We start from the raw sequence: 12174 nt of genomic DNA, 5'->3' as shown, positions 1-12174 counted from the left end.
CTGGCCAGGGAACTTAGCGACGACGGAAGACAGAGGGTAATGGGGATAGACCTGGCCAAGGAATGTTGTTTGGAAAGCAAAAGGGGCAGGGGGTGGGGGGGTCTTTGGAAGGAGAACAATAGTGTGAAGTTACAGGAAAGAATATCTGGCCCTGACTAAGTCGGGGGTTGGGGAAGAAGCTGGGCTGAGGGCAAGCGAGGCTGCTCTGCACAGATCCCCTCCCTTCCCGGGATGAGCTGCATTTTCATGCTCAGGCTGGCTGGCTGCATTATCTCGAAATTTTCCTTCCCCTTCCCCCCAGCCTCAACTCGCCCCAACTCCAACCCTGACCCACAGCGTAGAGTCTGATTTGGAGCATGGAAGACAAAACCATGTAAGGTCTGTGGAAATCACAGCTGCTCAGACCCGCCTCCAGCTCTGGCCACCCCGCCCCCTTGCCCCAGCCTCCCTGTGTCCTTCCCACCCTTAGTCCCAGGCATCTGACTACTGGGAACCTCAGCCAGAGTCCAGGAGCGCCCCCCGCCACCATCAGAGCCCCCGTCTTGCTGGCCTGAGAATACATTGCTCTCCTTTGGTTGAATCTGCTATCTGTCTTCATTGGAAAATGAACCAGAAGACCATCCTGGTGCTCCTCGCTCTCGCTGTCATCACCATCTTTGCGTTGGTTTGTGTCCTGCTAGTGGGCAGGGGTGGAGATGGGGGTGAACCCAGCCGGCTTCCCCACTGCCCCTCCATATCTCCCAGTGCCCAGCCTTGGCCACACCCTAGCCAGAGCCAGCTGTTTGCAGACCTGAGCCCAGAGGAGCTGACAGCTGTGATGAGCTTTCTGACCCGGCGGCTGGGGCCAGGGCTGGTGGATGCAGCCCAGGCCCGGCCCTCGGACAACTGTGTCTTCTCAGTGGAGCTGCAGCTGCCTCCCAAGGCGGCAGCCCTGGCCCACCTGGACAGGGGGAGCCCCCCACCTGCCCGGGAGGCACTGGCCATCGTCCTCTTTGGTGGACAACCCCAGCCCAACGTGAGTGAGCTGGTGGTGGGGCCGCTGCCTCACCCCTCCTACATGCGGGACGTGACCGTGGAGCGTCATGGAGGCCCCCTGCCCTATCACCGCCGCCCCGTGCTTTTCCGAGAGTACCTGGACATAGACCGGATGATCTTCGACAGAGAGCTGCCCCAGGCTTCTGGGCTTCTGCACCACTGTTGCTTCTACAAGCTCCGGGGACAGAACCTGGTGACAATGACCACGGCTCCCCATGGTCTACAGTCAGGGGACTGGGCCTCCTGGTTTGGCCTCTACTACAACATCTCAGGAGCTGGGATCTTCCTGCACCCCCTGGGCTTGGAGCTGCTGGTGGACCACAAGGCCCTGGACCCTGCCCGCTGGAGCATCCAGAAGGTGTTCTATCAAGGCCGCTACTATGACAGCCTGTAGGCCCAGCTGGAGGCCCAGTTTGAGGCCGGCCTGGTGAACGTGGTGCTGATCCCAGACAATGGCACAGGTGGGTCCTGGTCCCTGATGTCCCCTGTGCCCCCGGGTCCGGCTCCCCCTCTGCAGTTCTATCCCCAGGGTCCCCACTTCAGTGTCCAGGGAAGTCGAGTGATCTCCTCACTGTGGACTTTCTCTTTTGGCCTTGGAGCATTCAGCAGCCCAAGGATCTTTGACGTTCGCTTCCAAGGGGAGAGGGTGGCCTGTGAAGTAAGCGTCCAGGAGGCCTTGGCCATCTATGGAGGCAATTCTCCTTCTGCTGTACGAAGCAGGTATATAGACAGTGGCTTTGGCTTGGGCCACTTTTCCATGCCCCTGACCCGTGGGGTGGACTGCCCCTACCTGGCCACCTACGTGGACTGGCACTTCCTTTTTGAGTCCCAGGCCCCCAAGACAATATGCGACGCCTTTTGTGTGTTTGAGCAAAACCAAGGCCTCCCCCTGCGGCGACACCACCCAGATGTCTACTCTCACTACTTTGGGGGCCATGCGGAAACAGTACTGATCATCAGATCTGTGTCCACTATGCTCAACTATGACTATGTGTGGGATACGGTCTTCCACCCTAATGGGGCCATAGAAATCAGACTCCACGCCACAGGCTACATCAGCTCAGCATTTCCCTTTGGTGCTGACCAGAAGTATGGGAACAAAGTTTCAAAGCACACCCTGGGCACGGTCACACCCATAGTGCCCACTTCAAGGTGGATCTGGATATAGCAGGTAAGGCATCCTGGCAGAGGCAAAGGTGTGGGGGGGTGAGAGGGGTGAGCTGAAGTCTCCATGCCTAGCTTTAAAAGTTTTCACTGGGCTGGGTGCAGTGGCTCATGCCTATAATCCCAGCACTTTGGGAAGCCAAGGCGGGCAGATCACCTGAGGTCAGAAGTTCGAAACCAGCCTGGCCAACATGGAGAAATCCTGTCTCTACTAAAAATACACAAATTAGCTGGGCATGGGCACATTTACAATCCTAGCTACTCAGGAGGCTGAGGCAGGAGAAACACTTGAACCTGGGAGTCACAGGTTGCACTGAGCTGAGATCGCGCCACTGCACTCTATCCTGCGTGACAGAGCCAGACTTTGTTGCAAAAAAAAAAGTCTTCAATACTTAAAAAATATTACCTCTTTGAGGCCAGCCATGGTGGCTCACGCCTGTAATCCCAGCACTCTGGAAGGCCAGGTCAGTAGTTTGAGATGAGCCTGGCCAACTTGGTGAAACCCCATCTCTACTAATTACACAAAAATTAGCAGGACACGATGGGGCATGCCTGTAATCCCAGCTACTTGGGAGGCTGAGGCAGGAGAGTCGCTTGAACCCAGGAGGCGGAGATTGCAGTGAGCCGAGATTGTGCCACTGCACTCCAGCCTGGGTGACAAAGTGAGACTCCACCTCAAAAAAAAAAAATTACCTCTGCTCTTATAGAATTTATTATATTGTATACTATACAATGTATAGTTGTATACTACGTACAAATATGATATACTGATATAAGTATTTACATTTCTATTACTCAAATGTCGTCATAATGTGCCTACGTTTTGCCACTTCTGTTTTTTCACGTAACAACATCATTCAAGCAAGCAACGAAAATGTATGAATGCACACTTGCACCAAGCACCCCACCATGCAAGTTAACAAAAGAAACAATGTTGTTGCTCTCAGGTGGTTTACATTCTTTTTTTTTTTTTCCTTTTTCTTTTTTGAGACAGGGTCTCACTCTATCACCCCGGCTGGAATGCAGTAGTGTGATTATAGCTCATTTCAACCTCCAACTCCTAGGCTTATGTGATCCTCCCACCTCAATCTCCCAAAATGCTGGGATTATAGGTTTGAACCACCATGCTCAGCCCTTATCATTTTTTGGTGGTGAGAGCACTTAAAGTCTACTCTTAGCCATTTTCAAGAATATAATACATTGTTATTAACTATAATCACCATACTGTACAATAGATCTCTTTGGGATTTTTGTTGTTGTTTGAAACATGGTCTTACTCTGTCATTCAGGCTGGAGCGCAGTGGCGTGATAATGGCTCGCTGCAGCCTCAACTTCCTGGCCTCAAGCAGTCCTCCCACTTCAGCCTCCTAAGTAGCTGGGACTGTGGGTACATGCCATCATGCTTGGCTAATTTTTTTTTTTTTTTTTTTTTTTTTTTGAGACAGAGTCTCACTCTGTCACCCAGGCTGGAGTGCAGTGGTGTGGTCTGGGCTCACTGCAACCTCTGCCTCCCAGATTCAAGTGATTCTTCCACCTCAGCTTCCTGAGTAGCTGGGACTACAGGCGCATGCCACCACACTCAACTAATTCTTGTATTTTCAGTAGAGATGGGTTTTCACTGTCTTGGCCAGGCTGGTCTCAAACTCCTGACCTCATGATCCGCCTGCGTCAGCCTCCCAAAGTGCTGAGATTATAGGCATGAGCCACCATGCCCAGCCTGTTGCTTGGCTAATTAAAAAAAAAATTTTTTTTATAGAGATGAGGATCTTGCTGTGTTGCCCAGGCTGTTCTTGAACTCCTGGGCTCAAGTGATTCTCCCTCCTCAGCCTCCCAAAGTGCTGGGATTACAAGCGTGAGACACCATGCCCAGTCCAATAGATCTCTTGAACATCTGAAATTTTGTATCCATTGAGCTACGTCTTCCCAACCCCGTACTCCTTAAGCCCCTGATAACCTCCATTCTACTGTCTACTGCTATGAGTTCAACATTTTTTAGATTCCACGTATAAGTGAGATCATACAGTATTGTCCTTCTGTGTCTGACTTATTTCACTGACTCCCTAGGTTCATCCATATTGTTGCAATGAGATCTTCTTCTTTTAAGGCTGAATAGTATTTCATTATGTATATATATCACATTTTCTTTATCCTTAAAATTTTTTTTCCTTATTCCTTATACATTTACTAATTGGGATTTTCCATAAGGAAGAGTTGTCCTTCCTTTTTCACTTATTTGTGTTTTCAATTATTTATTCAAATTGTATAGACTCATGGCTTTTTACTATACTCTAAGTGTTACAACCCAGTACCATCATTTATTTTGTTCCTTACATTTTTCCAACTTTGGCCACTGGGAGGTCCTTCAGATTAGTTCCTGTGTCCTTTGCACATGCCTCCACGCTTTTTTGAGCACTTCCTTGCTTTCTGGCACCCAAAAACGTTTTAATTTCATCTGGCATTTTCCCTGCTCCTACCCTAGAATTAACCTTGCCTCCAAGAAGATAATATTCATTTTATTGGTGAATGATATTTAGAAACCAAGATCTGGGCATCAAGTGTGCTCATTATTACTGGAATGTCATTGCTTTTAGGCCCTCTCAGTGGACTTAGCTAGAAAATTTAAGCATATGTCTAATCAACCCATACACACAATCTATCTTTATCTCTGTATCTAAATGATGACAACTTTTAAAGCACTTGGAACAGTCCCTGACACATAGTGGGCCCTTGAGAAATAATAGCTATTGTTGTGATTAGTCACATGCGCCTACTTGTGTGCATGGACCATAAAGAACTCTTAGTCTGTGGCTGGGCACAGTGGCTCACGCCTGTAATCCCAGCACTTTGAGAGGCCGAGGCGGGTGAATCACCTGAGGTCAAGAGTTCAAGACCAGCCTGGCCAATATGGCAAAACCCTGTCTCTACTAAAAATACAAAAATCAGCTGGGCATGGTGGTGTACGCCTGTAATCCTAGCTACTCTGGAGGCTGAGGCAGGAGAATCACTTGAACCCAGGAGGCAGAAATTGCAGTGAGCCGAGATCATGCCACTGTACTGCAGCCTGGGTGACAAGAGAGAAATTTCATCTCAAAAAAAAAAAAAACCCCTTAGTCTGCAATTCTCACCTAAGGGTGGAAACGCTGGGATATGGATTAGGGGCAATGAACCTACAAAAGGAAACTGTTTGCTGAATCAGTCTTGCCTCTCTCCTGGTCCTTGTAAGGTGCAGAGGGAGCTACCAGCAGGGTTTGATTTATTGTTCCTTGTCTCAGATCTCTTAACTTGACTCCTAATATAGGACCTAGTTAGGCTCAAAATCATTCAGACTCCAAAAGTTCAGGGAACAGATTGTGTCTTAAGCCCTGCTCCCAGCTCCCTGCCTGGTTTCAAATTGCAAAAGCTCCCTCCAAGCCCCAGCAGCATCAGGCCCAGTGTTGGTTTTCCTTCCCTTTGGTCCCCATGTCTGCTATTCCTGCGTTGCGGGGTCTCTCTATGCGGTCTTCCTCTATGTGCTGATGTGTGGGCAGTGTAGGGCCAGACTAAGACCCAGTTCCCCAGCACTGCCATGGTATTAACCATGTCTCCTTGTTGACCAACGAAGGTGCATTATTAAATTCTCTCAGCCTCAGTTGTCCTATCTGTAAAATGAAGACGATTATAGTTCCTCCTTTATGAGATTGTTGTAGAAGTGAAAGCATTAACACACAGAAGGCACTCTGCATGCTGCCTGCACAGCTCCATCGGGCTCAGTCAATGTGAGACTTATTTTCATGTTAAGGCAGTCCTGGCGATGTCACAGAGCTTCAGATGTGAGGGGAAGGCTTCAGGTCAGAGGGAATGCCACCTGGCCCATTGCCCATGAGGTTGTTCTAACCTCAGGTAAACACCCTCCCTTGCAGCCCATCAGAGGGAGGAGGCTGGTGGAAGGCATCTGGAATTATTACAAGAAGACACTAGAGAGAAACAACTCTTTCAAATCCCTGGACTGGGGCTATCTCAGGGAGAGGGAAGAGAAGCAGGGCACACTCAGTTCTGACCTGCTCTTTGGCCCCCACTCTGAAGCCAGGTGGGGGCAGAGTCCAGAGGAGCAAGGGCAGTTGCATGACAGGCCCTCCCCCATGCTACCCCGAGCAGGACTGGAGAACTGGGTCTGGGCCGAGGATATGGCCTTTGTCCCCATGGCTGTGCCCTGGAGCCCTGAGCACCAGATGCAGAGGCTGCAGGTGACCCAGAAGCTGCTGGAGACAGAGGAGCAGGCCACCTTCCCAGTGGGAGGCGCCATCCCTCGCTACCTGTACCTGGCCAGCAACCACAGCAACAAGTGGGGTCACCCCGGGGCTACCGCATCCAGGTGCACAGCTTTGCTGGAGAGCCACTGCCACAGAACAGCTCCATGGAGAGAGGCTTCAGCTGGGGGAGGTGAGTGGTCGGCGGTCAGGAGGGAGTGGGGCAGACAGACTGGATGAAGGGCTCTACACTGCTCCACCTCCTACAGGTACACACAAACATACACACACATTCCTGTGGCCACAATCTGTTGTCACTCAAAACAAGGCCTAAAGGGTGGGTGGAGGAATGCTGAGATAGGAGGCATTGAAGGAAATCTAGGAAAATATTAATGGTAGACTCTAGACTGTGAGTATGTTTATGTTCACCATACAATTCTTCCAACTTTTCCTTATGTTTAAAACGTTCCCTGGGCCGAGTACGGTGGGTCACACCTGTAATCCCAGCACTCTGGGAGGCCGAGGCAGGCGGATCACCTGAGATCGGGTGTTCAAGACAGCCTGACCAACATGGACAAACCCTGTCTCTACTAAAAATACAAATATTAGCCAGGGGTGGTGGCGCATGTCTGTAATCCCAGCTACTTGGGGGGCTGAGGCAGAAGAATCGCTTGAACCCGGAAGGTGGAGGCTGCGGTGAGCCGAGATCGTGCCATTTCCCTCCAGCCTGAGTGACAAGAGTGAAAGTCCATCTCCAAAAAAACAAACAAACAAAAACGTTCACATGAAAGGTTGGAGGAAAAACACAGTGAGCTAGGAACACAGATTGGAGGGAGGATTCCCTAAAATCGAGGCATTTGAGATACTGAACTTGACCTAGGATGGGAAACAGGCCATGTCCATATGTGTGGTTCCAAGGCCAAGGCTCAGCATCATGCTCTGATCCAGATGGATGGATGAGCAACATTCCTGCCTGAAGTCTGCTGGGCCAGTTGATGTTTAAGGTACAGGAGAGAGGACAAATGGGGAAACTCTACAGAGGAGAAAGAGAGAGAGAGGCAGAAACAGGCAATGAGGATTGGACAGAGAATGATCCAGAGGCTCAAGACTCCAAGACTTTGGGGCTCATTTCCCACTTGTATTCACTCTTCGGTGCAGCTTCAGGCAGTGGCACAGTTGATGACCTTGTAGCTCTAATAAAAAACTCCTGTAGGTACCAGATGGCGGTAACCCAGAGGAAGGAGGAGGATCCCAGTAGCACCAGCATCTACAATTTGAATGACCCTTGGACACCCACTGTGGACTTCACTGACTTATCAACAATGAGACCATTGCAGGGCAGGTCAGTTGCATGCAGTGGTGAGCATGGAGTTGGGGGTGGGAGAGGGGAGGAGTCAGGGGGACCAGATGAGCCCCTTCACTGCCTCCGGAGCCAGATTCCTCAGGGATCTTCAGAATCCACTAAGAATGAAACTTTGACCGGGTGCAGTGGCTCATGCCTGTAATCCCAGCACTTTAGGAGGCTGAGGCAGGTGGATCTCTTGAGGTCAGGAATTCGAGACCAGCCTGACTAACTTGGTGAAACCCCATCTCTACTAAAAATACAAAAACGAGGCTGGGCATGTTGACTCACACCTATAATCCCAACACTTTGGGAGGCTGAGGTGGGCGGATCACCTGAGGTTGGGAGTTCAAGACCATCCTGACCAACATGGAGAAACCCCATCTCTACTAAAAATACAAAAATTAGCTGGGCATGGTGGCACATGCCTGTAATCCCTCAGGAGGCTGAGGCTGGAGAGTTGCTTGAACCCAGTATGTGGAGGTTCCAGTGAGCCCAGATCACGCTGTTGCACTCCGGCCTGGACAATGTCGTGATCTAAACTCCGTCTCAAAACAAACAAACAAAAACTAGCAGGGTGTGGTGGGACACACCTGTAATTCCAGCTATTTGGGTGGCTGAGGCTTGAACCCAGGAGGTGGTAATTGCAGTGGGTTGAGATCATGCCACTGCACTCCAGACTGGGTGATACAGCGAGACTCTGTCAAAAAAGAAAAGAAAAGAAAGGAAAAAAAGAAAGAAAAACTTTATGATTTCACATTTTTCCTGACGAACTAAGAACATGTGGGTAGGTGAGGTGACTCCCTGTCTGCAAAATCACTGTGGGAGGCAGGGCACATCCTCAGCAAAACCAGAGCTCATGATCCTCTTCCTTCTCCCCTGCTAGGACTTGGTGGCCTGGGTGACAGCTGGTTGTCTGCACATCCCACATGCAGAGGACATTCCTAACACGGTGACTGTGGGGAACGGCGTGGGCTTCTTCCTCCGACGCTACAACTTCTTTGACGAAGACCCCTCCTTCTACTCTGCTGACTCCATCTACTTCCGAGAGGACCAGGATGCCGGGGCCTGTGAGGTCAACCCCCTGGCTTGCCTGCCCCAGGCTGCTGCCTGTGCCCCTGACCTCCCTGCCTTCTCCCATGGGGGCTTCTCTCACAACTAGGCAGTCCCTGGGATGGGGCATGTGGCCAAGGGCTCCAGGGCCAGGGCATGAGGGATGGGGAGCAGCCGGGCACTGGGCCGGCAGCCTGGTTTCCTCTCCCCTGCACGAGGACTTTCTTCTGCCCTCCCTCGCATCCCCCTCTATGCCAGGAGCCTCCTAAGCCTGTGATGGCTGCCACAGGGGACACTCAGCCTTGTGGATGCCAGCTGTGCTGAGTTCCCATACAGAGAGTCGAAGCATGGCCCAGCCTGGAGCCTGGAGCCTGGAGCCTGGAGCCTTGGCCAAGCATTTCCCTAGACCACTCCTGGTTTTCTTAACAGTTTTTTTTTTTTTTTCCCCCCAATGACACATAATTTACATACCATAAAATTCATCCCTTTAAAGCATACAATTTCATGTTTTGAATTGTTTTTTGAGACAGTTCCATTGCCAGTAATTCGAGAACATTTTTATCACCCCAGAAGGAAACGCTGCACCTGTTTTTTTTTCTCTTGAGATGGAGTCTCGCTGTGTCACCTAGGCTGGAGTGCAATGGTGGGATCTCTGCTAACTGCAACCTCTGCCTCCTGGGTTCAGCTGATTCTCCCGCCTCAGCCTCCTAGGTGGCTGGGATTACAGGTGACTGCCACCACGCCTGGCTAATTTTTGTATTTTAGTGGAAGTCGGGGTTTCATCATGTTGGCCAGGCTGGTCTCAAACTCCTGACCTCAAGTGATCCGCCTGCCTTGGCCTCCCGAAGTTCTGAGATTACAGGCGTGCACCACCACACCTGGCTAATTTTTTTGTATTTTTAGTAGAGACAGGATTTCGTCATGTTGACCAGGCTGGTCTCAAACTCCTGACATCAGGTGATCCACCCGCCTAGGCCCCCCAAAGTGCTAGGATTACAGGTGTGAGCCACCACACCCAGCCTGCCCTGGGTCTTAAAGGTGAATAGGGAGCCTCTAGAGACCAGACTGTTCTCCCAAAGCCACAGGGCAGGTTCCCCAGTAGAGGTGCATCTCAGTTTCAGGCCTTGGACAGCTGGTCCTTCTCTCTCTCTGTTCCCTCTTATGCTAACAAAGTCTTCCTCTTCCTGGTCTTCCTGCTACTTCAGCTTCCATTCCCTGCTCGGTTTTGTTTTTGGTTTGAGACGGAGTCCCAGGCTGAAGTGCAGTGGTGTGATCTCGGCTCACTGCAACCTCCACTTCTCAGGTTCAAGGGATTCTCCTGCCTCAGCCTCCAGAGTAGCTGAGACTACAGGAGTGCATCACCACACTTGGCTAATTTTTGTATTTTTTTCTAGAGATGGGGTTTCACCATTTGGCCAGGCTGGTCTCAAACTCCTGACCTTAAGTGATCAGCCCATCTCAGCCTCCCAAAGTGCTGGGATTACAGGGTTGAGCCACTGCCCAGCCTGTTTCCTGCTGTTTCTAGCGGAGGTCGTGTGGGAGTGTCCCTGCTGCCTCAGGTCTTGTGGTTCCTTCCTGCACTCTTCAGTTCTGGTGGCCTCCACTGTCCCTGGACTGGGGAAGCCTTGGATCTGCAGGGACTGTCTTGTTTGAAGAAGGACAACGCTTGGTTATCTCCTTGTGGGAGACCTATGTCTCTGAACAGCTTTCTTCGTCTTGTCTGTCTGCCTTTCATTGTCATAAAAAATGTTCCTCCTGTCATCCTGTCATCTGCCTACACTGACAAATAATCCTCTTACGAGTTCCTGCATTTACACAGGCCATGCGGAGTATGCGTGTGTGAGGTGGAAGGACGGTCAAGTGTCAGCAACAGCCTAGGGGGTTTGTGGGTGGAAGGATGAAAAAGATGGAGGGTCATCTGGTCCCAGGGCCCTGGTGACAGTAGCCTCTGTTACTCTGCAGCAGCCAGTGTAGGTGGCCAGAATGTCACAAGGGTAGGCACTAAAAAGCCTCAGGAGCTCTGGCAGCCGGGTGGGGAGCTGGCCAATCAGGAGAGGGCATGCAAATGAGCCAGGTGCTTCCTAGCAGGGACCAGAGGCCAGGTCAGGGCAACAGCCTCAAGGGCTGGCCCTCGTGGGCTGTGGACTTTGGATGAGCATAAATGAGAATCAGGACACCGGGCACAGTGGCTCATGTCTCTAATCCCAGCACTTGGGGAGGCTGAGGCAGGCTGATCACCTGAGGTCAGGAGTTCAAGACCAGCCTGATCAACGTGGAGAAACCCTGTCTCTACTAAAAATACAGAAATTAGCTGAGCGTGGTGTCAGGCACCTGTAATCCCAGCTACTCGGGAGGCTAAGGCAGGAGAATTGCTTGAACCCAGGAGGCAGAAGTTGTGGTGAGCTAAGATCACACCACTGCACTCCAGCATGGGCAACAAGAGCAAAACTTCATCTCCAAAAAAAAAAAAAAATGAACTGGGACAATTTGCAGGAAGGGATTTGGGGGCGGGAGTAAGGTGGGGAGGAGGTAGGGTTCAAACATCAAGCTTTCTGAGGTGTGTCTAGGCCAGAGAAACTTACACAGTATGTGGCATCCACACCTCTGCTCTGTCAGTGTCTTTTCCTGGGAGTAAGATCAAGAAGAGAGAGGGGTCCCAGCTAATTTTTGTATATATATATTTTTTATTTTCTTTTTGTTTTTATTTTTTCTTTTTCTTTCCAGAACCCCTTAGAGAACTTGGAATTAATAATTTTTATATTTTTAATAGAGACAGGGTTTCACCCTGTTGGCCAGGCTGGTCTCGAACTCCTGGCCTCAGGTGATCCACCTACCTTGGCCTCCCAAAGTGCTGGGATTACAAGTGTGAGCCACCACACCCAGCCCCTTAGAAATCCTATTTCTAAGAGGCTATTAATATGTCTTTGCATTTCAGAAAACTGGGTCTAGTCAAAAAATAAGGATGGATGGAGGTCAAAATGGAAATGGATTTGGAGAACAGAGTGGAGGTGGGGACAGAGTAGGATGGAAGTGAGAGAGGGGTTGAGGGGAGGTCAGTGATAGGGAGGGGACAGGATAAGGAACAAGATGAGGAAGGGGGAAGGTGGAGTTGGAGTGGAGATGAGGATGAAAGTGAGGAAGGCTGGGTCATCCTCTGGCCTCTCCTACCATGCCCATCTACACAGATGCAAAGAAAACTTCATTCACTCATCGAATGTTTCTGGGACTCTTCCTGAATGCCAGACTTGTATTGGTACAGAAAAATGACTGTCTCCATACTTGCCTTCAAAGAGCTCACAGTCTGGGCTGCGGAGAGGTCTTTTTATATACAAAAACACTAGCTGGGCATGGTGG

General features: G+C 50.5%; 1 protein-coding gene across 1 annotated transcript; it reads left to right on the top strand.

The window, feature by feature from the left end:
• The first annotated feature begins 28 nt into the window (after positions 1 to 28).
• AOC3 (amine oxidase copper containing 3) lies at positions 29 to 9315 on the top strand. The gene is given in 7 exon segments (XM_032279567.1): positions 29 to 2159; positions 2162 to 2206; positions 6334 to 6531; positions 6534 to 6618; positions 7639 to 7736; positions 7739 to 7767; positions 8654 to 9315. Coding segments are annotated over 7 exon segments (2286 nt in total). The 5' UTR covers positions 29 to 604; the 3' UTR covers positions 8930 to 9315.
• Positions 9316 to 12174: the final 2859 nt, after the last annotated feature.

This window comes from Sapajus apella, unplaced genomic scaffold (genome assembly GCF_009761245.1).
Source record: "Sapajus apella isolate SASKATOON/1434 unplaced genomic scaffold, GSC_monkey_1.0 scaffold12, whole genome shotgun sequence".
Lineage (NCBI taxonomy): Eukaryota > Metazoa > Chordata > Mammalia > Primates > Cebidae > Sapajus > Sapajus apella.
The sequence above is the reverse complement of the archived record's forward strand: the minus strand, read 5'-3'. Positions and strand labels throughout refer to the sequence as shown.